This window comes from Centropristis striata, chromosome 19, assembly GCF_030273125.1.
Source record: "Centropristis striata isolate RG_2023a ecotype Rhode Island chromosome 19, C.striata_1.0, whole genome shotgun sequence".
Lineage (NCBI taxonomy): Eukaryota > Metazoa > Chordata > Actinopteri > Perciformes > Serranidae > Centropristis > Centropristis striata.
Window position 1 is genome coordinate 12,448,522 of NC_081535.1, and position 27,957 is coordinate 12,476,478.

Here is a 27,957-nt window from a genome sequence, read left to right on the forward strand (position 1 = left end):
AACTTGACATGAGAGGAAAGTTAGCAAGCTAAAGTTTACTGTTAGCCAAACGTAATTTTCTAAAATAGAATAGTTTCATGTTTTTTTGTTTGTTTATTTGTCTCCAAAAGTGAACAGACAATAATACAGTTTCAGAGTGGACTCCTCAGCTTCAAAGGTAATGATGTCTAAACAGAGTTAGCAAATAAAAGCACAATTAGCTAAATAGATACTAGACAAGAACATTTATCATATTTATTTTAAGATGGTAAAACGAATTTAATTTGGGCTTTCTACACATTTAAATATGAGTTAATGGGGTAAAATTTGCCTCGCTGAACACCAAAGTCCTGTTTATATTGGATAACAGAATGCATACTATTAATTATGTATGATACACTTGTTTATAGACATTATGTAGTTATATAAACCATGCAGCCGAACTACTTAGAATTCTGCCTTAGCTGGAGACACCTCAAACACAAATGTTTAGCATTTTTCCCACTTATTGGCACCCTGACTAAATTCATTTTATGTTTGTATCACTCATTTGGTCATTATTTTGTGCTGCCAGTCAAGGGGACATGACTTATTGTCATATATGGCTTCCAGCTCAACTGTGGCACCACCTCATCTGATCATCTTATTTAATAATTAATTATCTGCTGATTATATTGTCAATTAATTATGAAAATTATCAAAGTTTACTGTCTTCAAATGTCTTGTTTTGTCAGTCAAACAGTCCAAAACCTATAAGTTGAGTAATTGATTAATCAAATTATCATTTCAGCCCAGCAGTGTAAACTTACTTGGTAGATTTAGTGTAACTTACTAAACCTACTCAAGTAAAAAATATACCAAGTATGTAGTTCCTCAGGGCGGCCACTAGATGTTACTGATTCCCTTCTTGCGCATAAACTGAATAGAGGTCATGATTGAGGAAGTGTAAATTCTCTGTTGCTGATTTCTTGGTTTGAACAAAAGCCAGTTTTGTATCCAGCTCATACACCAGCAGAGATGTCACCCAACTTTACTCACATCACACAACAGTGTTGTGTCTATGTTATTGTGAGATATTCACAGGAGCACTCTAAAGCATGCTTTTGCTTTTATAAACAAACAAAATAGGATTTGCAGACAAAAATGAAACACAGTTTTTTTCCAAATTATATTTCATAATATGTACAATATTACAGATGAACGTTTGCACTAAAAGAGTTGTTTGGTCTACACATTGAAAGCAAAGACACCAGAGTTTGCTTAGGAGCTATGGGGAGTGGAAAATACAGTATCATATCATGGGTATTAAATGACGACAAAATAGCAAGAAATGTTAACAACATGTAGTTATTAATATAAAATTGCAAAGCGCAATCAAACAATATATATAATTTCAGTGCTGTGGAGTTAAATGCAAATACTGTTGTTCACGTTTCAAAATTTTCCCCCTTTCCTGAAATGTTTCTAATAGTGTGAACTTAACTTTGACATAATCGCATGAAAAAGTTTTGTTTTGTTTTTGATAAAAGCAAATTTAAAAGGATCACACTTTTCAAAGGAATTAAAGCTAGCCTATTTCCAGATCTCTGAATCGTTGCCCACATGTCCAATTTATTCAACAATTCAAATTTACACGGTTTCCCATAAAATTGGAATAAAAATATTTTCAGCTCCCAATTTATATTATCAAGAAACATAATAAATAACATGAACAAATCGGTGTAAAACAATAAATCCAGCACCAGATGTTTCTAATCGTTGTCATAGATGCAATCTGAAAAGAAAAGATTATCACTGTTATGAATGGTGGCTTAGGTCCACTGTGTATAACAAATGTTATATTTATTTGAAATGAGAAAGATTAACTGAAAAAACATACCATCTCCAATATCATCGTAGATATCACCATCGCTGTAAACAAAAACAAATCAACAATCAGTACAGGCAGCATATTGTAACTGTGTGTGTGTGTATGAACGTGTGAATGTTTGTGGTACTCACTCCGTAACAATATGGCCGGTCGAAACATAACCAACTGTAGAATATAGTCAGATGTTAAAGTTAGATGGTCTGATTTCATGGTGAAAAGAATAAAGAAGCAGTAGTGTAATCTACAATAAATGTACTGATTTTTTTTTTTTACAAACACAAACAACAAGCTGCAGATACTCACACTTTCCCTCCTCGTTCCTACAGATCAGTTTGTTGTCCACGGCTTTAACAATGACGTCAAGTGTCTCTCCTGCTTTGACTGGAAGCTCCTTCACGCTCCACTTCTTATTGGTAAGTGTCGGGGCGATGGTAACCTGCTCCAGCACCACTATCTCCTTGTCATACTGAAAGAGAATTTAATCATCAATATTGTTGGCTGTGAACATGTTTTCATTTTAAATTCTTGATCAAGGCATGTTTGTTTTGAATGTATGAAAAGCAAATGTTATTTTAAGAAGTTTAAGTTAATATTCACTAGCATGGTCGTACACGATATCATTACTGTTTTTACTTGTTGAAGGAAGGATGCATAGGCCTGTCCCAATAAAATATTTTTTAGGACGATATTTTTTCCCAGAAACTATCACAATAAACGATATTACCGTTGTATTAATGTTGTTTTAGTTTTATAACGATATTAAAGCAAGTACATACTTGTCCACAGCAAGGAATTTTTTAAAACTCAAGAATATTGCAATTGGAATTGAAATGTGGAAAATAAATATTAAAATATCCTAGATAAATAAAAATTAAATAAACTACAACCAAAACCAATAAATTAGACTTTCAGGCTCTCTTAAGAAAACATTGCAATGAGATAATCATTATGTATTATATTATTTTATTATCAAAATAACATAAACAGCTGGAATGGTTGATTGGGAAATATAGGCTTTTTTTGGCAATTTGTACTGCCTGTCAAACATTTGCAGCATTACTTTAAACATAACACAAAAAAGCACAAAATGTAAATATATTGAGTCCAGAAAAAAACTATTGTCTCCATTTTTATATATTGAACTATAAGTCGATATAGTAATTATGACAGGCCTAAGGATGCATTTATATTTGGAAGCAACAGATTTGTTTTTAATCATGTGAGATTTTAGTAACAGTAAGTGGATTGGTTTGATAAGCATGCTTAAAGACATAATAGAGAGACAAACTTTAAACTTTTTCCTGAAGTCCTTCTCCTCTTTCTCAAACTTTTTCTGCTTCTTTGGGTCCATTTCTTTTTTGCCTTTCAGGGTTGGAAGGCTGTAGAGCAAAATCCAATGATTTTTTGGTGACTTTTTTGTTACCCAAAATGTGAAAATACACTTTAAATCATGGATCTGAATGTAAAAGATTGTAATGTTGTTGATATTACTGTACCTGCTGATGGGAGGAAGGGGAGGCACATTTTGCCCATTATGAGAGTCAACATCATCGTATATCTCCTCATCAATTGCTCCTGGCTGATCTGTAATAACACGTGGAAGAAGAGGTCAGCATTGTGAATGTTTTAACTTTAAATGTGGGGTATACGGCATTCAGAACATTAAAATACTCAAATAAACTACATTGTTGCCCATAAAGTTGTAGTAATTTTTTTTTTACCTCTTTTCATGAAATAATTGTGACAATGTTATTTATTATTGACAGATAAAGTCTTCCCAAACGTATTTATTAATCAATCTCTCCCAAAAATATCACAATGAAAATGAAACCAGATTTAACAGAGCATTGTGTCCGAAAACAAAATTATTTTAACTTAATGGGCGACCGTGCATTTGCTATGTGAATATACAATGAAGTAATGGCTTCCTCTGCAGATAATGAAGCCTCTGAATATGAAGATATGAATATATGTAACTTTAGCTGACCAACAGTCTTTGTGGCCACATGCTACAATGACAGTACAACCTGTATATTTCCATTGTATTCCCATTATTTTCATTAATTCCCATGGAAAATTTCACCTTGAATATTTCCGGAATTTTGCAACCATAAATGACCAAAGGCCAGTTGTGTAAGCGAAGGTGTTCCTTGATTGAAGGACACTTTCACATTAATTTAGATAATTTAGAGTATGTTTTAACTAATGTTTTAACTAATGTCTGTCTGGAGATTCAAACCAGCACATGTCTACTTTATTTCAAATAAAGAAGCAAAAAGAAAATCCAAGGGAAATACTGAGAAACAAGTATATTGTATCATTAAATATCCATTCAATGCATGTTAGTATTATTACAGTGATTTATACCTGAATCTGCTGTAAACTGGCTGGGTGGAGGCACTCTGGCATGACAGAAGAAAAAGTATTAAAATATTACATAATGTATATCATTACAATGTTATCAATTAAAAGTTGGTTAATATGATTTAGAGCAGCCCGAAATAATAATCATATTCATGAATTACAGCACAGCATTTCAATTAGTATACTTAACAGTGTTAGCAGTTGGTGCCTTGATTTTCTGATTAAGACAACAGTCGTACATCCATCACATTCATGCAAATGACTGGAGATGATTAGTAAAATCACAGATAATCAGCTGCACTGATTGTAATCACGGAAACAACACTTAAGATTTTAATTTGCAAATGAACATCCTTCTGTGTTATTCAGTAGAGGTGAAGTGGTTGATATGTTCTGGGGAGAAAATCAACGTTTAAAAGCGACTTCATCTGAGAGGAACTGTTTAGAAGTTAAAAGGGGAACGACGGCTGAAAGGTTAGGGTTAACAACAGTAGATTTGTGATCAGTCTTACTACTGAGTGTATTTTACACTTTAATGCTGTCAGAACGTCGGTTCCGGTCGAACATCCGCAGGAAGCCACGAGGCTTCGTAGGAGAAGACTTGTCCGGGGTACTAGAGAGCCAACCAAGCATCAAAAGACTTGCAATTCTTTTTCTGTTTCATTTTTAATCTGTCCTGTGTATCCAACTCAAACACATTGTGCTTAAACACTAATTCTCCATAAATTAAATAGCAAATCAGTCCTACCTGACTTCCAGGTTTGGATCAACCACATCATCATATATTTCCCCGTCGTCTCCTGGTGGTGGAGGTAGGACAACTACAGGACCAAAGCAAATAGATTATGAAATTAGTGACATGTTTTATCTCCAGGAAACAACCTTCATTACATTAACTGAATGCAAACATTTTAACTGACTAATAAAATGAAATTAATTATATTATTGAAGGTTTGAAGCGTACCTCCTGGTCTTTTCATCGCACTGTAAAGAGAGAAAATTTTGATATAAACATTAAAGAATTCAGTAAACTTTAATTTCTTACTATATATAAAAGTGTTACATGTGGTAAATAGGGTTTTAAAAAGTTAAACACTTCTAGCAATATCATGTTAATATAACGTGTTAATTAGTAAGCTCTAAAGGTGTTGGTAGTCTGAATTTTTTTAACCTTTGGACAGAGCCATGCTAGCCATTTCCCTTTGTTCCCAGTCTTTGTGCTAAGCTAAGCTAACCGACTGCTGGCTGGAACATCTTATAGAATGTACGTATCTTTCTGGTCATCTGCCTCTTGACATAAAATTAATATTTACCAAAATTATGAACTAATCATTTAAGGTTTTGAGTCAAACCTGGAATAAAACTTCCTGCCAAATTGCAGTCTCCTAAATCGTAACAACAAAACTTTCTAAATATGCCAGAATTCACAGAAAAAGAACACAGGCTAAATTCTTATTGGCTGTTTATAATGAGAAAAAACACTTGTTTCCAGTGTCTTCTATCATTTCACATGTCTCTATTCTTACAAAAGTGCAACTTGTCTGTGCAGCTAACTGATGTAGAGTTAGAATAGATACCTGTTGTCAGGAGCAACCACGTCGATGTCATCGTACACCTCGGGGTCGTACGCCTGTTGAGGTTGGCGATTCTTCAGAGTGTTAAAGTCAATTTCCACTGAAGTGGTTTTCACATAACCAACTGTTAGAAACAAAGAACAGAGGGAAATATTTGATTTATCGCCCCTGATCAGGATATTGGCAATGATTTATCGCATGTTTGCAGCTCAAATATAGACTATTAAATGAAACCTAAGAATTTTAAAAGAGATGTAATTGAAAGTGTTATCCCTTATTTACAGATTGAACTGGAGGGATGTCAAGGCAAAGATTAGTGAAGAAAATAAGACCAACGACTGATAAACATTTTAACCTACTGGATCCATCCTGTGTACGTCCCAACCATTTCCCCTCTGGGTTTCCCTGGACTCGGATGATGTCCAGACATTCTCCCTGCTTGAGGCCGAGGTCAGTCTTACTGCCTCGGCAATCCACACGAGCCTTCCCCTGATGGATGACCTCCATGGGGCCAACCAACTAACACACAGCCATGCACAAACATATATGCAAACGCACACAGGAAAAAATACAATTGATCATGACAGATATTTATGGCATGAAGAGGATATTTGTCTTGTTTCATGCAGCTAATGTAACCATATGCTGGCTTTGACTTCATATGTAGTTCCAGTCATGTTCACTCACTTTGAACCTCTTTCTGGCATCTTGTTCCTTCTTCTCACGTTCCTTCTGCTCCTTCTTCTCAGCCTCCAGTCGTTTTTTCTCCTCCTTCTCGTCTTTCTCTCTCTTCTTCTCTTGTTTTTGTTCAACCTCTTCCCTTTTGAGAGCAAGATAGGCAACAGTCAGTAAATTACAAGTTTTGCAATAATTACGGATAGATAAACATTTGGTTGGCAGCCTACCATACCTCCCTAACATTACCAAACATATTTTTACTATTAAACAAAGAGTTTATCCATTTAATTGTGACAGTTTTTAATAATGACATGTGTTATAGTGTCCTAGCCTTAGCTTATTTGAAGTGCCATACAAAAACTAAAACAGAAAACACAAATTATAATAAAACGTTTTTTAAATAGATAAAATCCTGAAGAAATACATCAATTCCTTCCCTGTTTTCATCAACTAAAAGTACTCCTTGTAGTGCTGTAAACAACCACCAGAGAGTGGTGTTAATAAAGGCAGACATTCACACAGCTGAACTAGCACTTAAACAAACACAGTGAGCGAGCTCAATGCACGAGTCAAACAGTGAAGGACAGTGAGGGAAACTTTATAGATAAACATTTAGTTTGTTTCAGAGCGTTGTAGCTATGCATAAAAATACACATGTACATAAATATGGAGTAAAGCATCCAATAAACTGGATTGAAAGACAGAGCAGAATCAGTGAGGTGTGGCATATACAGGTAAAGATTTAATGCAGAATATCTCTGACCATCGTTCATCAAGATCCTCATACGTCTCTTCATCAGAACCCTCCTCTTCCTCCTGGGCCAGAAAACGCAAGTAAAAACAGCAATTATTAGTTCAGCAGTAATTATTTTACTTTCATACACCGTGCAGTTCATATCTGTCCTTTACACCTCTGCAGACACATGTAAAGACATATTTAATAGTGATTTGCATCAAATTTGCTTGAATAATCTTTATGTTCTATCTTATTGTTTTTTCTTTGCAGAGGATCTGAATGTATTAATCTAATGTTTTTAATTCACATGTCCCTCATACTGTGTTTTAGTGCGGTCTCACATATACTTAGATACCTAATTTGCTTTTTGCATAAACTGAGAGTTGTTCTTACTGACAGTACTCAGTTATTTTCTTTCTTGCCTCCTTGTTTCTTGCTTTGTACTTATATTCCCATCGAATGCTTCAACACATTGCACCACTTGGTTAATTATAGCTGATTTTAATCTCTTTGTTCCTTTTGTCCATTTTAAAGATTCGTAATCACTGACGATGCAGTTTGCTTACTTTTTCTTTTAAGTTCAAGTGCACTTAGGAATGTACATCAGTAAATGAATGCATCACTGTTTATACGGCCAAAAGTTCATTAACAGTGTGTTGAATTTGTAGTCCAAGAAGCCATGCTCAGTTTAATACAGCACAAGCCTATACATGCACTTTACATAAGATAAGCTACAGTAGTAGTTCACTTTTGAATTTTGAATAAATACATGTGCTGAACACCTCTGGTGTCTTTATGAGCACACCTGCATGTTCTCCTCTATGTGTACTGCATGTGTCTGCGTCTGCACATTTAACTGCATGCAAATCTGTATTCATGAGAAAGTAAATCAGCATGTCTCACCTTTGCCCTCTGACTCGGGTGACCTAAAGAAAAACAATGAATCAACATTACAAGAGAATTTGATGCTTGCTGAATAGGTATGATCATCATGATTTGACTCATTACTTCAGATCTGACTATTTTTGGTTATTTATTAACAACAGCACAGTAATGTTATGTGTTATGTTTCAGACAGCGAGAACTAAAATTATACTGTCTAGACAGCAACAACATTACACAACTAACCAAGATGACAAACCCCAAAGCACTTTGAAAAGTGAGCAACTGTGAGACAGACTGTTCAGGGGCCAACATATACTGACTGATGTACGTCTTTTTTATGTGTCTTCTGATGTGTAAATATAGTACGTGTAGTAAGTGTCAGCATCACACAGTCATCCTCTGTCTCTCTGCAGTGCTAAAAAAAATAATGTGGTTGTCATGACACATCACATTTAATCAAATGACTGTTACTGAACCTGTAGATGGTGGTAGAGGTGGAGGAGCGCTGCTGAATTCACTAACATCATCGTAGAAGTCATCTTGCTGGATCCTGGAAAACACAGTCAGGTTTTACCTTTTATTCAGCGGACAAGCTTTAGTCAAAAACCACTGATGTGATTGCATGAACGTGGGGCTTACATGGTCCCTGGGTGTCGTGGGGGCAGACTAGGAACTGCAGGCTGAGGGGGTGAAGCTGGGGTCGCATGGTTGCTATGGTTACTGGGGTTAGCAGACAGAGGAGGTGGCATGATGGGTTTCTTTAAGGTGCCAGGAACTGGAACAAAAACACATGGTGTTAAAATAGAATAGAATATTTACTGTAAGTGTCTTTACCAGTTCAATAACTTTATCAATCCCCAGAGGGTGTTAGTGTTGTTGCCCATGGAAAAAGAAACAGGTCAGACAGCCAGGTCCCGACAAACAATCCGACAGTGGGAAAATACTCCATTACAAGTAAAAGTCCCACATATGAAGTCAGTTATCAGAAAACTGTAGTCAAAAGTATCAAAAGTGAAAGTGAAAGAAAATCGAAAGAATTATGCCTTATTGTGTAAGATATTTTTTTATTGCTGTAGTAGGCAGAGGTCAACTCTCTGTCCCAAAAATGATGTTCCCATACAACCAAACTGTATTTTCAATTACAGATATATTTTCTCCTGGATTACGATCGCAGTTAATGTTGTGACATGAAATAAAGCTACTTGGTTAGGTTTGGGAAAAGATCAATGTTTGGGCTGAAATAAGTACTTTTGTTAAGTGCAAAAGTTAAGCACTATATGTAAATTAACCCGTGTACGTAAGTTAAAATAACAATGATGACTTGTGGTTTCACACTGGACACAAATAGCAAATTTCACACCTCCTGTGTGAAAGACCTGTGTTTGTTTGAGCCATCCATCCTCCCTGACATCCTTCCTATGCAGGCTTTAAATAAAAACATATTTGTGCTAGGTAAAAAACAAATGTAATCCAGGGGAATATACATGTCTTTAGATGGTTGGAGGAAGCCGGAGAACCTGAAGAGTCCCAGGTCATTTTCGGACGCAGAGCCTTCTTGCACAACAGCGCCACCCCTCAAAAAAGGAGAATAATGTGCCTCTGAGTATAAAGAAGTACAAAATATACTTGAGTACAAGTACCTCAGAATTGTGCCTAATTAGATTTATTTTGTAAATGCACTTGATCACATTCCATCACGAGGGAGCACGCCTATCCATACTTATTTTATATCTTTTGTAAAAGGCCAATCAAAGCAGGAAATAAATAGAAGGGCACCTGAGAGGGCATACTTCCACCAAGGTTATGCCATCTTGCAATGTAAACAAAAGTATAAAATCATTTGTATATTTGCCCTGTGATTTGATCTGTGACGCTGCTGACAAACAAACCTAACCTACCTAACTTCCTTGCGAAGGTTATGAAACCCTAAAACCATATATGTGTTTGTGCTCACTTTCTCAGGGTTAAATAAGGTTAAACAACACATAGCCGAAATAAAAAAAAACCCCACTCTATATCTTAACTGTGGTTTAATTTTTACAGATGTCCACATAACCAAGTGAAGCAACAACAACATCTAAACTGTTATCTTTGGTGTTATCCTGTTGTTCAGTATTTGCACAGGTTTAATGACACATTTCAGCAAACAGCCATCCTTCACCACTGTCAGGAAATCAATTCATGTCAGGTGTGTGTCTAAAAACAGAGCCTCTCACTCGAAACTATCCCTGTTTGCTGGAACTTACTTCCTCATGTGGTGAAACAAACTCAGCTGTCAGAGCGGTGAGCGAGGGGGGGCGGGGAAGGAGAAACTGGACAGGGAAGTTGGCTGGGGGAAATTGAAAAACCGAGTGTATTTCTGTGACAGTAGCTTCTGTGAAAACTTGCACTAGTTTTGTACTGAATGCACAAGATGCAAATTCGGAGGCTGAACATATCTTAAAATGGTTAATATTAGTTAATTTAAAAACGATCATGCACAAGCAGAAGTTGCACTGCTGCCTAGTCCGATAACCCAAAGTAAACTCAACAACTGCAGAAAAGACTTTGTAAGTGTCACTGAAACCACATTAACTTGTGCAGCAAGTCCTTTTCACACTTCTGAAATACTTCGACAAAGTCTGTGAACTGATATTGATCGAGAGGAGATATATTTTGACAACAACAGCTGCGAACAAGAGGAGGGCCTCACTATTCACTGCGAACCATCATTTAATCTTCTTCAAAGCAAGCACCGGATTTAGCTTAGAGAATGTGGTGTCAATTTATTTGGAAATAAATGATTCTAAAACATTTTGCAGTGTTTAATTTGCTCTATTTGTTGCATACTGATTGGAAGCATATAGTTGAAGTAATCCTTTCTGTGGGGCCACTTCCGCCTTCTCCACTATCTATTTTACAGGGGGTACCACCATTGCGTCCTAGGCTTAGCGTCATCCAAAACTTGTGATTGGTTTATAGAATTACAAACCAGCCAGAGCACTTTTGTAGTAGCATTGTAATGAATGCAGCCAGACCATTCTTTAGAGTGGACACAGGGTTGTGGAGATAGGTACGGCTGCAAGACTGGTAACAAAAATTACATTTTATCTCCCTACATGAAGGTGAAAGTGTTTTTTCAGACAAAATTCTGTGTCCCTTTATATGTTTCCTGTAAGGTCGCCAGACTATCTCAGGGTTGACCCATTCACTCCTATGGGTTAGAATCAACCTCTTTGGGGTTATTAAAACCTCAAGTTGCTAGAAACAAAACTAATGTTCTCAGTGGCACCTCAAAATTACATAAAGAAACCACAAGATTATTTAGTGTCTCTACCCTCAAATGTGTTAATTGCAGTAGTAATATGGCTTCTGCAGTTTAAAAAAATGTTATTTACAAGGCCCAAACTTTGCCTATTTAAGAAGTCATGGTTTTAATTAGATCTGTTTTATTGTTTTGTGATTATTGCTAATTTAGGAGCCCCAAAAAATACTTTTTGAAAGAGTCTGTGAACATAGATAAATAGACGGATAAATAAGCAAAGGGTCACCTCTAACCACGATCTTTATTGCCTGCCAAAATAAAAGCATGAGCCTTTCTCCTGAATCTAAACAAAGAATGCTCAGTAAAGTTTTTCTGTGACTGCAAATCATTTAAAGCGTTAAGCTGTTATTGTTTTAATGGTGCCTCAGACACACTTTTCAACTAAAACAAAACTTTGTAATGCATTGCACCTCAGTCACGATGATTTTATTTTTGTAAATACTGCTATATATTTAGTAACTGGATTGGTGGTTACATCTCTCATAATGACTAGTTTTGTTAATTTGTGGTGTCACTATTAAACAATCAAAGTTGTTAAATACTGTTCATTTTGTAGTACTTACCATTTTCTGAGGTCACAGCACCTCTTTTAAAGTTCTCCAGGTTGACTTTAGGGGGTCGGTTGGGCTTAGCAGGAGGAGGCCCCAAAGCTAAACTGTTTGGGAGGGGCTGACGCTTGGGGCCTGAAGTGCCATCACTGACGCTGCTAGTAGGCTTTGGCGGCGGCTTCTTTATGCTAGGCTTTTTGTAGGCTGGAGGTTTTCGTGGAGGGACGGAGGTAGTAGCAGTAAGGGGCGGGTTGTTTGCTCCATCTGCATTCATGGCGCTATCTGACTCCTTGTGGAACATATTCTGAGCAGTCCTAAAGTTAGAGGGGGGCTTAGCAGCGGGGATCCCATGAGATGGAGGTTTGTTCGCAGTGTTCGTGCCAGCTCCTGCAACCTCTTCATTTTGCTGCCGTAATCTTCCAATGCTGCTGCTCGGTTTTCGTTGTAAACCTCCGCCACTGTCTTCTTTTGCCCAGCTGGGCTTGGAGTTGAGTGGTGGACCAGGTTTAGGAAAGGCAGGTTTGGCGTCGGACAGGCTCGAGCTCAGGGGGGGCTTGTTTAGAGCGGGCTTCTGTATCGGGCCTTTAGCTTCAGCAGCCGGTGCAAAAGTTGGCTTCGGTGGTACGTGCTGTTTATTAACAATGAAAGGTTTGTTGTTGGTGTCATCCTGAGCGTTTCCAAATCTGCTAGCCAGGGCTTTAGTTTTGTTTGGTTCGTGTGCCTCTGTGTCACTTTTAGTTGATACTGTATTTTTCAGGTAAGAGGGTTTTGGAGGAATATTTATCGCACCTCCTGAGAGGCTCTCCAAGACCGGTTTCTTTGTCTGTATGGCTGGGCCCGAGGAGAGCGTGGGATGCAGGGGTGGTTTGATGCGTCCAGGCGGAGTAGAAGTCTCATCAGTGCTCGCATTATTTGCTTGAAAGCGAGCCAACATGGACTTCACATCAGATTTGTTCTCCTGGAAAGAATTCAAAAGGGCCAAAAAGAGAGTTAATACAGAAACAAAACTAGAAGTGAAAACAAGACTAGGATGTTGCATGTCAGAAAATAAAATGACTTCAGCAAACAAAAGTCAAAAAACAGAAACAGCCATAGCTGGACACGGCAAAAGAGGAATCGAGGGAAAATAAAATTCACACCATCATTGGACACACATGAAAGATCACACAGGAACAGAAAGTTTTAAAAACCTTATTTCATATTAGGGCATTTCTCTTATTTACACACACCTCCCCAGTCAAACAATACCTGCATGTGATCATTTTTGTACACAGATATAGAATAAAAATGCCATTTGAATGGCTTTGATTGCAACCAATCACTAGAAGTGTTCTTCGATTCCATGCAATTTGTAATTACATAACTATGGCAGTAACTACAACCCCTACTGTCTGTGGTGTGGTGAAGTTGAGCGTATTTTGTGGAATTCGCAATTCAGTGTGCCAAGAGACCAAATTGTTCGAAAGTATCAAATGAATTACAAAAAGTAATCAAATGAAGTACAAGTCATCAAATTAAAAACTGGTAATTATTTAAATGATACCAAGTCCTACCACTCACAGACCACTCATTAGACAATCCATATCAAATACACATATACGTGACACACACTTTGGTTTTAACAGAGAAAATGTAATACTCACAATACTTACAAAGACATGTTAACCAGGAGCTACCCGTAACAGTCAGTAAATAAAAAGTTTCCTCCATTTACCCAATTATAAAAAGCTATTTTCTATGATATGGAAACTATTGTGATTATTTGGATTATGTATCCTAAGAAGGTGAGAAATGGGACCAAAATTATTATGTACCTCACATGATATTAAAATGCACAAATGCAAACGCAAATGTGATATTTGAAAAAGAGAACATTCTCATATGCAAACAGATGAACGACACTTCAAAGCAAATTCAAATATTTTAATTATAGGGTACCATAAAACAGATCATTTCATCATTGCAGGTGACAGGTTCTCTGACCGCAATCTATATTTACTTAGTGGCTTATCTCGGCACCTTCTCCTTTGTAGGTAAACAAAGGGGACTTTTAGCAAATATTTATTGTTAAATAAGAAGGATTTACAATATGCCTGTTCAGGGGGTGAATTAACCTTGGAAATGAAATGGTTTATAATGTGTTGCAGTTTGTTTATTACACTGAAAAGATAAAGTAAGAAGTCTATAGAGTTGATTTGGTGATGGCATTAATTAATAAGCCACAGAAACAATCTAGAATTAGCTGTACACAATGACCAAATGCATTCCATCAAAATGTCCCCCCAAAAAAGGCAGGTTGGTCCAGTATCAGTCATTCAGCTGCTTCACAGTGCCACAATAGACTGACCCAATAGCAGCCACACCTATTGTAATGAGGCAGGTTAGACTGGATACCAGGAAGTGGAGATAAGAGTGCTATTTCTACAGCAGAGCGGTGAAAGCTAGGGAAAGCTGTACAACGGAAAGTACAAATATACGACATGTAGCTAAATGGGAAGTTAAGTTGACAGTGAACGTAAGTTAGAATATTGAAATAAGGTGACACTTACACCCAACCTTGTCGTTGCCAAAAGAGAGAAGACATTGCTATGTGTTATTATCACAAGAATGATGAACAGTATGATGTGTATTTGAGATGAAAATACCAAGTTGAGGTTATTTGTATTTTGGTCTGATATCACTATATATAAGTTGAATATCAGGTTTGAGATCCTTGTCTTCTACTGACCCTGTCTTCTAAAATGTATACATTGGTAATTGATTTTGGATTATATGTTATTATCTTAACTATCAACATCTATTCCGGTCCACAAAGGGCTTTTTTATAATATATATGTTGTAGGAAATGATATAGAATAAAAATGACATTTGAATGGTTTTGATTGCAGCCAATCACTTGAAGTGTTCTTTGATTTCATGCAGTTTGTAATTACATAACTATGGCAGTAACTATATAGATAATGATTTTGGTTATTATCAACCAAACAATGGAAAATGGCTAGATATCAGCTCTTAAATTAAACTCTTATGAGCTATTTTTGTTGTTACCATTATATTTATCCAAACAAATGTACCTTTAGTTGTACCAGGCATTAAAATGAACAAGAAACTGAAGGAAACAATGGTCTAATATTTTTTTCCATGACTGTATTTATTAGAAGTGTGTCATATACACACTGTGTAGTGTATTGAGAGGGAATCTCTATTAACTGTGATACTGCCAAATGACATGCAAGGTACAGACGGAGAAAGAGACATTATACCAGAAATATTTCATCAAAGCAAAACTCAATTCAAGCATCAGTGATGCAACTTTTGGAATGAACTCTTTTTAACTATGCCCGGCAGCTGCAAGCAGGAATAGAGTTACACTTATTTTGAATGGTTTATGCGCTAACGAGAAGGCAACCACCAACACCTCAAACCAACTGTGGTTCCATATTTGGTGCTCAAAAACGTAGGCCTTGGGTGGAGTGTCACTTTAATGGTGCCATGAACATCTCATACTGGGGGCATAAAGAAGTGTGTTCACACTACATGATGCGTGTGCATATGAAATCAGAGGAAAGTTCCCTCATCACGCTTCTGTTTCTCAACTGCAGTGAACTAAAAATTTCCCAATATGTGTTGTACCAGAAAGTCGCAATTACCGCTTCTCTAAAATGTTTGTGCAGCTGCAATTTTGTAAAGAACTTAAAAATTCCTTTCATTCCTGGAAATACCTCTCAGAAAAACAGCACGACTCAACAGAAACACAAACTGCAGCCAAAATGACCAGGAAGTTTAATTCTTTCTCAAACTGTTTCAACTCAAATGTTACAAGATTTGTTGCAGGGCTGCTGTATAACACTGCATTAGTTTCAGTTAGAGGAAATCCATTGTTTTAATGCAGGGTCACTTTTATTGTGTGTAAATTCATGGGGAGAAGTGATAACCGCTGCATAGGTAAAAAGACTTCAGTCACTGGATTGTTCTAGCTTCCCTGTTTTTGCAAATTTGAATAAAAAGGTGTTTAATAAGGGAACATTTAACACATTTAAAGTCAAATGATCTGCCGAGAAATGACTGAGCGAAATATATCTTCTGGTCAAAGCAAAGAGGAACCATGATTCTATTTCCAGTGTGATGAAAAGTGCAGGCTAAAAGTTGTCTTGCTCAATCTAGTTGACCACAAAAAACCCTCTACTGCTTACTGGTGTTTTTACTTAATATACGTGAAGAAATGAAACAAAAAGATAAAGTCAAGTTAAAATAACATTATATTAGGGTAACTTAAAGCATGTTACATCCAGTTCTGTTGAATGCAAGTGTACAAATCCTCTCTAATCACACATGCACTACTTACTAAGTTACTAAGAATGAGTGGCTACTTGAGGGTGTTCAAAGTAAGTCATAAGTCATGTGAAACGCTCATAACAAAGACTTCCAAGCAGCTTTCTTCATTGTATTTTACCAAAGCGTGACAGGCTAATTCTGTTATGTAGAAAGTGATTTTTAAATAGTTTAAGTTGACATTAAGTTGTACTTACCATGCTGAGGACAGCAATCCCAGGTGCCTCTGCTATGTCCGAAAGGTTTGTCCAGTGAAGTGCTGGAGAATGTTTGTTCAGTGTATCTGCGTGAGTTTCTGTTAGAGAGAGAGAGGTGCGATAAACGATAAAGAGTGTGGCAAAGCTAAGTGTGAGCCTGTGTGTTTGTATGTGGGGGGATGTACAGTCCAGCTCTGTCTGTGGCATAGACAGAGTACTTCCTCTCTTAGGAGCATGTGTGTTTTGTGTGGGTGTGAGTCTCACAGCCTCTGCTATCTGTCTGTTTTGATCTCATGGATTTGGCTATCCCTGGCAAAATCCCTGCAGTTTCCCTCTGTGCTCAACAACTGATGCCCACTCACTCGGTGGCAGGTCAACAGCAAAACCACTGTGAGATGTATTTCTTAGCAACAGTATTAATTACTATAAAAGTATGGTTTTGGTAAACAAAAATGTGACAGGACTATGCTATTTAGCCATATAAGCAATAATTAAAGTAGACACTGCAGTAAAGAATCTGACCATATATCTGCATAACAGGAAGACTAACAGTCTGCAGTCATGCTAGCAAGTCTGTCAGGCTGCACTTTGGTGAAGTGGTGCTTTGAGGTAAATACTAACACAAGCATTCTCACAATGACAATGATAAACTGCTGATGTTATGCAGATAGAATCTTTATCTCCATGTTTGGTGTTAGCATTACAAATCTTGCAAATTTGTATGAATTTGCTCATTTGTTTTCAGTTCATGACAGCTAAAACATTTTTGTTAACTAAAAATAAATTATGGATGCACCTTGCTAAACAAGCTAGCTAGCTAGTGCTAGCATTGGCTGATAACTTGTCCAGTCATCCTCCCCCCTGTTCTTGCTGTCTTACAAATATGGTCACTTCTGGCTCCAAAAAACAAGATGGCAACAACCAACATGCAAAACTCGAAGCTTCAAAAACAAACTCCATAAACCAATGGTTGATGTCACAGCTACGTTAGCTTCTTTTATGCAGCCTGTGGTGTTTGGTCTTGAACAACCAAAGTACTGGACATATTAAGATTTTGACCAGATGGTGGTGGTAGAGGAAAAGTCAGGGGAACACCAAAATCAGTAGCATTCATCTCCTGAGGTACTGAATGTCTGTTTATAATTTCATAGCAATCTAGCTACATATTTAGTTGTGGAGATGTAGTTGTGGTTGTACATCATCAAATGTGACTCTGGTCCAACTTAGCTAGCTTTGGTTCAGTGTCAGCATCCAGAATTGGCCTTTGCCCTTTAAGGCAGTGTTTCCCAAATGGTCACCGGCGTGCCATGAGACAAGTTCAGGTGTGCCGTGAACCATACATTATTAACAATGAAACAACCATACACTATTAATGCAGTATGACTCACAGCAGTATTGCCAAAATGAGTGCCTGCTACTGGCAGCATCGTGTCCTCAAACCTTAACCCTCCTGTACTGACCTGGGGTCCTTTTTGACTCTGACCCTAACCCCAAATCATTTGCATTATTCCATTAATAGGTTAAATATATAGGTTATAAAATTTCAACTTTATTCATACATTTTTACGTGTTTTATACATTTTTGAAGCACCCATGGTCCTCAGGGGTCAAAAAGATGACATTTGACTGGTTTTAGGACATGTAGAAAAATGTATTAACAACTTTCTTTTCGCCTTTTAAGGCAACTCACGACTAACAAATTGATATTTCATTTTCATATATTTTTCATTAATATTGGTCAATTTTAGTCAAATATACAAAATTAGGCCTCATTTCAAGAGAAAAAAAGTAATAAAACCTGAATATTTTTTTCAATAGTTATAGTGAAATAGTAATTTCTTGATGGAAATGCACAGAGTAGGTTATGTCAACTTTAGTGAAACTTTTGTTTTGAAAACATTGTACACTTTTAGATGACAGCAGTAAAAAAAAAGTTTAAAAAATCATACCTTTGGTCAAAAAGGACCCCATGACATTAGACTGGTTTTAATGCTGCAGAATTCATTTATGACAGGGCTTTAACTCAGCATGAGAGACAATTAATAGAATTGTTTGTAATTGTAAACTAAATGTGGCCATTTTTTCTGATGATATAAAACTCATATGGTTATATATGTAGATTACACTAGGACTGAACTATTTTGGGGGGGAATCGAACTGTTTGTTAATCTGTAGAATACCATTTTTATCCAACTATAGAGGCAAAGAGTGTATATATTTTTAGCTATGCCACCCTTTGTCATTTGCAAAAGGAGGAAAAAAGCAGTACAGAAGGACTCTATCTGAGAAGAAAAAGATTCCAAATGAAAAAGAAAAAACAAATCAAGGTGATAAGATATCAATCCAAAATACAATTTGTAATTTTCCTGTTTATGAAATAAACAGCTTTTGTATGTTAAAACATGTATTTTTCTGACTTTTTAGTTTTGAGGACCTTAAAACACAGACCTGTTTCGTCTAGCAGAAGGAAATCTTGGAATATCCCTTCTTTGACATTTGGTAGACATTATTATCCTGTCCAAATGTATATTACTTTCCCTTATTTCCATTAAATACATATTTTCCCTCCATCCATCATTCATAACATGACACAATCTCTCTAGTCCGCCTGACTGCTGTTCATTCAGACAGTGGGAGGTTCATCACGTTAACATGCAAATTTCCTGTTTTGAGGTTAAGCTGTCTGTTCCTTTAACGTGTGATATTTGTAGCATCAACACCTGTCTGTGTTATCTTGTTACTTTGTTTTTATTTGCCTACCAAAGTGTCTCAAACCTTACATTTCCTACTTCTGCTTCGCTCTTACTGTAAGATGCAAAAACTACCATCCATATTTATGTAAGTGTGGTGTTTTCTGTTTATTTTTGCAGAAACGTTTCCCCTTGACTGAGTCTGCATATCTTCTCATCATATATATCACTAATCTTACTTTAGCATGTTTCTATACAGTGCTGCAATATCTTGACTACTCACTATTCTCTCTACTGGGCCTTGGATTGGCCTGTGTCTATATAAAATCAATCACTCTCTTCTTATTATAAAATTATGTTAGTGTGTATGGCATTTGATGACCTTTAACATGGTCTTGTGGTCGAAAAATGTAAAAAACAAAACAAAACAGCAACAACGTTTTTCTGGTATAATTGTAAAATTTAACTGACAGTGGAGGATCTGGTCCAGTTTTTGAGTGCACTGATAAACAACTGAAAGCCTTTCCAGACACGTCAAACTGCTGTTATAAAAGACTGTCCTAAGGCAACGAATCCAGCATCAGTAACTCTTTGTTTAACTGACCCTGAGACGTCTAAAGACTGCAACTCTTTAAAAAACAGATGTTAAGCTAAGAGTTAGGGGAAAGAACATGTGTTTCATTTAAATGCAGTCTCAATTTCAGCATCAAAACATTTCAGCACAACGACTTTTCATTTGTATACTTTATAAAGTGAAAGCGGTTGAGAAAAAGTGAACAGAAGTATTGCCAAAAAGACACAATCTGCACAACCTTGGATGGCCTTTCTTCCCGTTTGGCTGTTGCTGTAATCAACTATAATCACACAATACCATATTTTCTACAAAAAAAAAGAGGTTGTATGGTGCACATATGCTTTCATTCAGACTTTCTTGAATGAAACCATTCAAATACTTTCTGCTCTGCTTTTTAAATTTATTGCAAACATAAAATATACAGCTTATTATTGCGGGGCTGTGAAGATGTGAGTCCTGAAGACGACTTTTAGAGGTCTTTTAGCTTCCTTATGTGTGTGTTCATGTATTTGCTGTGTCATCTGTGCATCATCTTCCCCCTTCTCTCTCATAATTACTCCGACCGGTGATACGAGTACGCCTCCTCTCCGTCGTCTTCATCATAGCCACCATAATAACCCCCATCACTGCCTCCTCTCCCTCTGTCCTCAGGGCAGTGGATCCCCAGTCTCCTCTGCAGCCTTTCCTCCTGGAGGCGCGGCTCCATGGAGTCCACCAGGTCGTAGATGCTATCCAGGGACCACATGGGCGAAGGGAACCACGCCTTGACATCGCTATCCTTCCCCACAACCAGCATGCTGAAATAGTCCTTACTGATCTTCAGCTGCTCTCTCAGATTGTTGACCATGTCGCGGGATAACGGCTCAACTTCACTCTGACTGCGACCTGGAAGAAGAAGAATGAAAAGCTACAAAGTCAGTTTACCACTTGGAGTCCTGAACATTAATAAACACAGCATTAGCAGAACATTCTGAGGTAATGTTTCCATTTTTGTGTACCTGGACTGCTGCACATGACTCAGACTTACCATTTAGGGGAAATAGCTCAACAGTCCCTGATGCTTTGTCTCCAGTTCCTGTCAGCTTTAACATGGCAAAGTGGCGAATACCTGAAGGAAAACACATAAAAAAAGAGTATTGGGTGAATGTGAGCAATAAAAAGCCAGTGTTGGACGAGTAAAAGTATAGTAAAACTACATAAATTACCATCAAAATATAGCTGACTTAAAATACTAAACCTAGAAATGCTAAATTTTGCAGTATGGATTTAAGAATGATGTATATTAACGATATATATATATATATATATATATATATATATATATATATATATATATATTTGTTTATTTATGCTTTAACATGTAAGGCTTATTTTAATGTTGCAGCTGATAAATGTGAAGCTAACTTTACTTTATATACTGCTGGTTAACTTAATTGTCAAAAATACATGACCTCTTTTTATCAGTCTGAATCAGCAAAGTAACTATTAACTTCATTTTTTAAAATAAATGTAGTTAAGTGACAAGTCTAACATTTTTGTGAAATGTAATGATTTAGTAGTATAAAGTGGCATAAAATGTAATAACTCAAGTACAGTACTTGAGTAAATGTTTTTATGTGTTACTTTCCACTGTGTCATAATACAGTTTATCACAGTAATAACAATATATTCTAGTACAAATAATACAATACACTTACTTTCAAACATTAACTTTTTTTAAGTTATGGTGTCATTCTGCACAATAAGGTAAACACAGTGTTGGTTTCAAGGTCAGAAAGAAAACTCTGTTGATGTTGTAACAATTTCCATATTGCACCAAACACCAGAGAGAGACAGACAGACGGTGCATTGTTCAGTAGATGTAAATGTGGTGCGTAACTGACCCAGGTGACACTCCTGTCCACTGAGAGCAGAGAGCTGCTGTTGGAAGGAGTAGTCCTCCTGAGAGGGAGCAGAGATGAGCAGCAGTCTCCTCTTAGACATAAACCTGAACGTCCAGAGAAATAGACATGTCATGTGAATGTTGTGCTTTTTTTTTTGTTACACTATATAGTGTAAAGTTGTCCTCCACTTTTGGAGGACAACTTTATTTTTATTTACAGAACAAGAAAAGGTCAAACAACTTGAACAGAAAATAAGGTAAATAAAAAAATAAAAAATAAAGAGTAGATATTTACAACACCAGTTGTTGTTAACGTTGATTTCTGTTAATAGGTAGGAGGAGGGTTGTTGTGTGGCCATACAAATATGCTGATATATGCTGATAAGCAAATCAGCAGACAGACTGGGGGAATTTTATGTAAATGCTACAGATGCGTATGTGTGTGTGAGTGTGTGTGAAAGTGTGTGTGTACTTAGTATTAATAAGTGCTTGTATATATGTGTGGATATTTCAGGGGGGGAAAAAAGGGTGTGTTGCAAAGTTCTGTGGAATTGGGATCAGGCATTTGTAGAGGTGAATTTTTGAATAAATGTAGACCAAGTTTTGTTGAATCGGGGTAAATTGTGATTAATTGATGCTGACATTTTTCCATTGAGATTTGGTCTATTAACAGATTCTTCCAGTGTGTGATGTTCAGTTGTTTTCCAGTTTAGAATCTTGTGCTTTTTAAATTAGGACATTCTCTGTGAGAAACCGTACTACTACTACTGTAATGTCTAAAAAGCATCCAAATGCTGATTGTATTAGGTAATGTTGAGCACTGTGTTACACTACAATACCTGACCAGTGAATTCTCAGCTCCAGGTGTTTGCTTGCCATTGGAGCAGGACGGAGGATTCCTCCTCTCTTTTTCCTTTTCTGAGCGCCTCGAGGGAAAGTCATCAATGTACTCGACCAGAGCAGAACCTGATGGAGGAGCCTCAAAGACTCTCTAGGTTAAAGACAGAAGTCAGTTAAGCCAAAAAGTGTAAAAAAAAAAAAAAAAAAAAAAAAAAAGTCTATTTGAATTACAGGAAGTTACATTTCAGTGGTTCCTGACTGCAAAATATTAAAAGAACATTAAGAAAACATGGAACAATGAATCATTTTGTAAATATTTTGCTACATAATGCTGGATTTTATCAGATAAAAAAAGGATTTAAAAAAGAGACTGTTTGTCTTGTGCAGTGGCTTGAAAAGTGTTGGCAGACTAGTTGAATGTTGTGCTCATCACTCTGAGCAGCTGTGAACTAGACTGCCTCCAAGTGGGATCGTAGCAGTGGTGCTGAAGACGAACATGCACAAGACAAAAAAAGTGCAGAGGACACTGTCTTACACTGGGCTTGATGTCGTAGTCTGTGACAGTCATGGAAAAGAGGTCAGAGGAGGACAGGCCGAGCTCTGCTCTCAACAGAGAGATCATCCCTGAATCTGAGAAACGTTCTGATTGGTCACTGAGTCGAGGCTCCGACTCTGAAACACAAAATATATATATGAGTGTATTTGCATAGATGAAAAGGGAGCAGACAAAACACCAAGGACACCTTAGAGCAGACCTGGCCATGAGGCAGTCCCTGTCCGGCCCGCGTGAGGTTACCCAGAAATTAGAAAATCAATACAACCACAGTGCTTTTATTTTGAAGGTGATTTATGTATGTGAGTGCATACACACCTGCACAGAAACACGGAGTTACCTTGTTACCTTGTAATAAACGCTTATTGCTTTTTGCATAAAGTTAATAAATTGCAGGTTTACTGCATAACATACATGCTCTATATTGTTTTTGTGGTTTGAATGCATGTTGTGTTTAAAATAAATGGAAACATTTGATAATGATTGGAGTTTTAAATTTTTTTTACTGCTATATTAGAGTTACTCCACATTAACATAGTCTTATTATAACATGTATTCTTACCAGTAGCGGCTCAAAACCAGATATTTTAATGAATTTTTTAAAGTGATGAAATTAATATTGAGCAGAATTTAGTTCAGAGTTTTGTTCCGGCCCTCCGCAACCTTCACAGTATCTCATGTGGCCCCTTAGGAAAATGAATTGCCCACCCCTGCCTTAGTGTAATGCAGTACAACCACATCAACATTAACTACGACTCACAACCATGAAGCTGAATCACCACCTCTGATAAATCTTCAAGGACAGTATTTATTGTAGGGCTGTGTGGGATTTCCACTACTTTGGTTTAGGGCTAAATATCTACAAATCAAAAATCATCAGACACAGCTGTAGTTCATGTGTACTGCTCATTTGGAAAATGAAACAAACCACTGTGGTTGTGGTGTCGTAGGACAACCTCACACTGGCTGTTGCATGGCTGCAGCCTCTTAAGGCTCAGACTACAGGAGTTTCAAATCCTAATCGATCTTATTATCGGGTCGCTTCACACATGCAAGAAACATGCACAGACAAACAATGGTCCACCTCTCGTGATCTCATGATTAAGCCGATGTAAACAAAATGATGTATATAAAACGATGCAAACAAAACGACATGGTGCAACAAAACAGAAAAAAATTAAAGTAGTTGGCTAATGTGGTCCTACTTGGAAAGTAGGCGACCCCGGTGAGTCTATGAACAGTTTGGGGGGTTTTAAAACCTACAAAATCTGAGCTAAACATCTGTACGCACCGAGGCGCCAGACCAGCATTCTCTGGGAAAAATCGGCCCAAAACTTCTGTAGCTGGTTCCGGTTTTTATGTTGTTTTGCATTAAAACAGCTGCTGTTCAGCTGCTGAATCTCTTTGAAGTACCCACACCAAAGCACAGTAACAAATGTTGGCAACACAATAAAAAAAAACATTTCTTGCAGAATTTTTGGGAAATAAATTGAAGTAAAGAGGAAAATCACCAGTATGATCCTTGTTACAACCAATGCAGGAATGAAGAAATTCACTGTTTTTCTGCACTCAATCTGCTACTGTAACTATGGAAGCAGTATTTGCATTTGTTTACGACTTGGTGAAAAAATACAACAGCTTCCTCTTTTATGAAGTAGTTATATATGTAAAAACAAGAAGATAATATCAGCACAAGATCATTCTGATTAGTTGGCTCAACAGCACACACAGAAATATACAAACACTGTGTACCGAGTTGATGGTGTTGCAGCGTGAGCGTGGCATCTCTTCCTTCACCCACAATTGTTGCTGTGGTGATCTTCCTAATAGCCAATTCACAGTGTTGCTTCTCGCTTTCTGCCTTCTGCTGGATGTACAGAGTTGCATCTCTGCTGGGCGTTGAGATCAACTAGTAGAAGGACAACACACAACACAAACATACATCAGGAGGATAGGAAGGTATTAATCAGGTACAGTATGGCTTAAACCTCCATTGTTTTGCATGAATTTATAATGTGAGAGAAATAAAAGACAAAAGGATATAAATGAGAGAGTTCTCACCATTAACCTCCTTGTCCCCTTCAAACTGTCCAAAAACTCCTTCAGGGCTGTTTTGTCCTTCTCACTGGTCTCTTTGTTGGACTTTTTCCCTCTTCCTTTCCCTTTCTTCCCCTTTTTCCCTTTACCCTTTTTCTTCGAGCTTTGTTTTTCTTGTGTGTCATCCTTTACATTCTGATCTTTTTTATCTTCACTGTTTTTTCCTCCATGTCTTTTTCTTCCTTCTTCCACAGCGGAGTCAGGCCTGTAGTAGAATAGGAGAAAAAAAAGACTTTGATGTTCTTCCAGCACTAAAACAAAAACCCTGTCTGGTGTAAAGGGATGAGGAACCGTGACAGGCCAGATGGGGAAAAAATCTCATAATCAAAGCAGGGTTTAAATTATAATAATAATAATAATAATATATCATAATAAATCAAACATTTTACACGTTTATGTCTACTATGTTAGAAAATTTGACCTATATACGAAGATAGCACCTGTCTTTTTTCACGTCGCCATTGCTCTTTGACACAGATGGAAGGCTGCTCTCTCTTTCCTGTCCAGTAGAAGTGGCCCGACCGCCACTGGCTGGCACCTTACGGATAACAAACCTCGACCGTCCACTCAATATATCCTGGATTTTACTCTTCAGGGCGGCTTTTTTGTCCAGGAGAGGTTTTCTTTGCAGTGCCACAACAGAAGTCACGTTCCCACGCCTCTGTGGACTCAGTACGATCTTCTTCTTCATCTTTTTCCTTTTCACAAGCTTCTTTTTAAAGGTTTTACACCTGAATTTAAATTAAAAAAAAGTTAAAATTGAGTTGTATTTGCATAGACTTTTCCTCCATTACTTCAGCCAAAATGACAACACACACAAAAAACCCCATAAATTCCTGTTGCAATTCATGGTCACACACATTAAAGCTACAATGAGTAGGATTTTCCTAAAAACAATAGAAAATGTACTTTTCATTAAATAAAAATGGTACCTGTTGCCAGATTGTTAGCATGCATCCAAGAGAAAGCTACAGAAATATTGGACACAATAGCAAAATAAGGTTAATACAAGCCAAGTAGGCCGAGCCTGTTCTACTACAGTCAAGGAGCCAATTTTGGATGATGTGTTTACAAACCGCGATGGACAAATTCTTCTCATTGTGCCTTTTACACCTTTCATGGTAAATGTAGCGTACATTCTTTCCATGCATCAGCAACTCCTACAAACCGTAGAAGAATTTTTCAAGATTTCCCTAACTTTTAAATAGGTCATTCTTCCTATAGTTCCTATAGTTGACTGAATTAAATTTGTAAAATTATTTGTCTGTTCTCTATTAGTACAGTGAATGACACAGTGGTCTAACGGAACCTCAAGTTGGATCCTTTTCTGGTCATCTTCTCCAACTTTCTCACGGGAAACTGATCAATGAGCTCCAAAACTGCCTCAACACGGACCGGATAAGGGAAGCGCTCACTGACCCGAAGGTTCTTCTTCAGAACCAGCATGGTGAAGCCTTCCTCCTGAAACAGTTGGTACAGTATGAAAACAGAAAGTGAAGCTGACATACAAAGTACAGAACAAACTGCATATATATTTGAATTAAAATAGCTAATTGTAATGCCTGTAACATGTTATATCTTGTCAGAATATAAACTGGTTACCTGGTTGGTAAGCTCCAGGTAGTGCAGCAGTTTGGTAACTGTGTCAGGGTCCAGGCTTTCAACTGTGGCCTCTCCTTCAAAAGTTGTTTTCTGGATTCGACCTTCCATCATGGCGTTCTGGATGATGGTGATGATGAAGGTGTCTCTTTCTGCTAGACGGCAGTTCAACCCTTTCTGGAAGAGACAAAAGAAAGATAGAAAATAAGTCACTGCAGACATCTCTCTAAACACATAAAGCAGATCCTTTAGGCAGCGTGACAAGATTTTGCTATCGGTACCGTCCCGGATTCTGTTTATAGTCTGAGTAGTATTGACCAATCATGTTTAAGGGGGTTTTGGTTGAATGCAGGTAAAGAGTTTGTGTGGAGAAAAAAAGAGGCAGTTAAAGAGAAAAAAAAGAGACACATTTACAGAAATTCAATCTCCAAACTTGACAATTTAGCTTTTTATTTGCTTTTTTTTAATGTATCCGCATCTAATTGTGAAACAATCCGGTCAGAAACATTCCTCAAATCCCTTCTTGCATCTGAAGTTGCTAATTGTTAACATGGCTGGTGCACATAAAAGGAAATATTGGCCTGGATATCAGTTATCTGTTATCTGGAATAACCACTGGCTGCACCAAAACCTCCAAAACCCCCTGAGGCTAAATTGCCCACAGACCTCTGCAGAAGAGACAGAAAGAGGGGCTGTTTTTAGTGAAATTCCTTTGTCATATTTTTTTCAGATTAAAATTATCTGGAAACTTAATCTGGAAAGAAAGGAAGTTCAATCTTTACAGTACCTGCTCCATGTCTTCCAGCTGTTTCTCCATCATACGAAGGTAGTTGTCATTGTGTGACGGAGCTGTTATCACCCACAGTCGTTTTTTACCTGCAGGTGAGAAGGAGCGGGGGTGGATGTACTGTAAGTAGGTAAACAGACAAGTAGACACATCAGCTGATCGGTTCATTTGTCTTGCCTGCAAAGTCAGCCAGGAAATCCAGCTCCGGAGCGAGGCTGGATGATGACTCTCCAACTCCTCTGTTGTCTCCATGTTCTTCGTCTAACCCCAAACCCTGCTCGATCCCAGGAGGGAGGTCTGAATAGTCTCCCCAGTCCCTCACATTAGGGTCAAGCTGATCCTTGGGCTTGCTGCGACTGATGCCCGGCCAGGCGGTGAGTAAACTCGGGTAGCTGAAGCTCCACAGAGCAGCAAACAACAGCAGAGGCCAGTTTGACTTATAGAAATGAAGCATCCTCACTGACTGAG

The 27,957-nt window shown here is 37.4% G+C and overlaps 2 protein-coding genes and 1 long non-coding RNA gene across 4 annotated transcripts; 1 reads left to right on the forward strand and 2 right to left on the reverse strand.

Moving 5' to 3' along the window:
* The first annotated feature begins 10 nt into the window (after positions 1–10).
* LOC131992585 (uncharacterized) lies at positions 11–20,697 on the forward strand. Its single transcript, XR_009396229.1, has 4 exons — positions 11–157; positions 2,176–2,262; positions 6,072–6,237; positions 20,383–20,697. It is a non-coding gene; the product is annotated as an uncharacterized LOC131992585 (long non-coding RNA).
* fybb (FYN binding protein b) lies at positions 1,147–16,629 on the reverse strand. 2 transcript variants are annotated; one of them, XM_059358203.1, is made up of 19 exons: positions 16,468–16,629; positions 11,954–12,896; positions 8,726–8,861; positions 8,563–8,636; positions 8,105–8,127; positions 7,229–7,281; positions 6,475–6,607; positions 6,147–6,306; positions 5,791–5,911; positions 5,178–5,197; positions 4,962–5,034; positions 4,743–4,826; positions 4,217–4,251; positions 3,346–3,433; positions 3,138–3,228; positions 2,153–2,315; positions 1,981–2,014; positions 1,859–1,890; positions 1,147–1,753 (listed from the first exon to the last, which is right to left on the reverse strand). In XM_059358203.1, exons 1-19 carry the CDS (start codon positions 16,468–16,470, stop codon positions 1,731–1,733), a joined length of 2,289 nt encoding a protein of 762 aa, XP_059214186.1. In that variant the 5' UTR covers positions 16,471–16,629; the 3' UTR covers positions 1,147–1,730. The 2 variants fall into 2 exon arrangements, with proteins under 2 accessions (XP_059214186.1, XP_059214187.1); XM_059358204.1 differs by lacking the exon at positions 4,743–4,826.
* Positions 20,082–27,946, reverse strand: ccdc80l2 (coiled-coil domain containing 80 like 2). Its single transcript, XM_059358205.1, has 12 exons — positions 27,667–27,946; positions 27,490–27,578; positions 26,706–26,879; positions 26,413–26,564; positions 25,544–25,834; positions 25,068–25,308; positions 24,759–24,915; positions 22,989–23,125; positions 22,453–22,604; positions 21,615–21,718; positions 20,759–20,839; positions 20,082–20,616 (listed from the first exon to the last, which is right to left on the reverse strand). Exons 1-12 carry the CDS (start codon positions 27,941–27,943, stop codon positions 20,285–20,287), a joined length of 2,187 nt encoding a protein of 728 aa, XP_059214188.1. The 5' UTR covers positions 27,944–27,946; the 3' UTR covers positions 20,082–20,284.
* Positions 27,947–27,957: the final 11 nt, after the last annotated feature.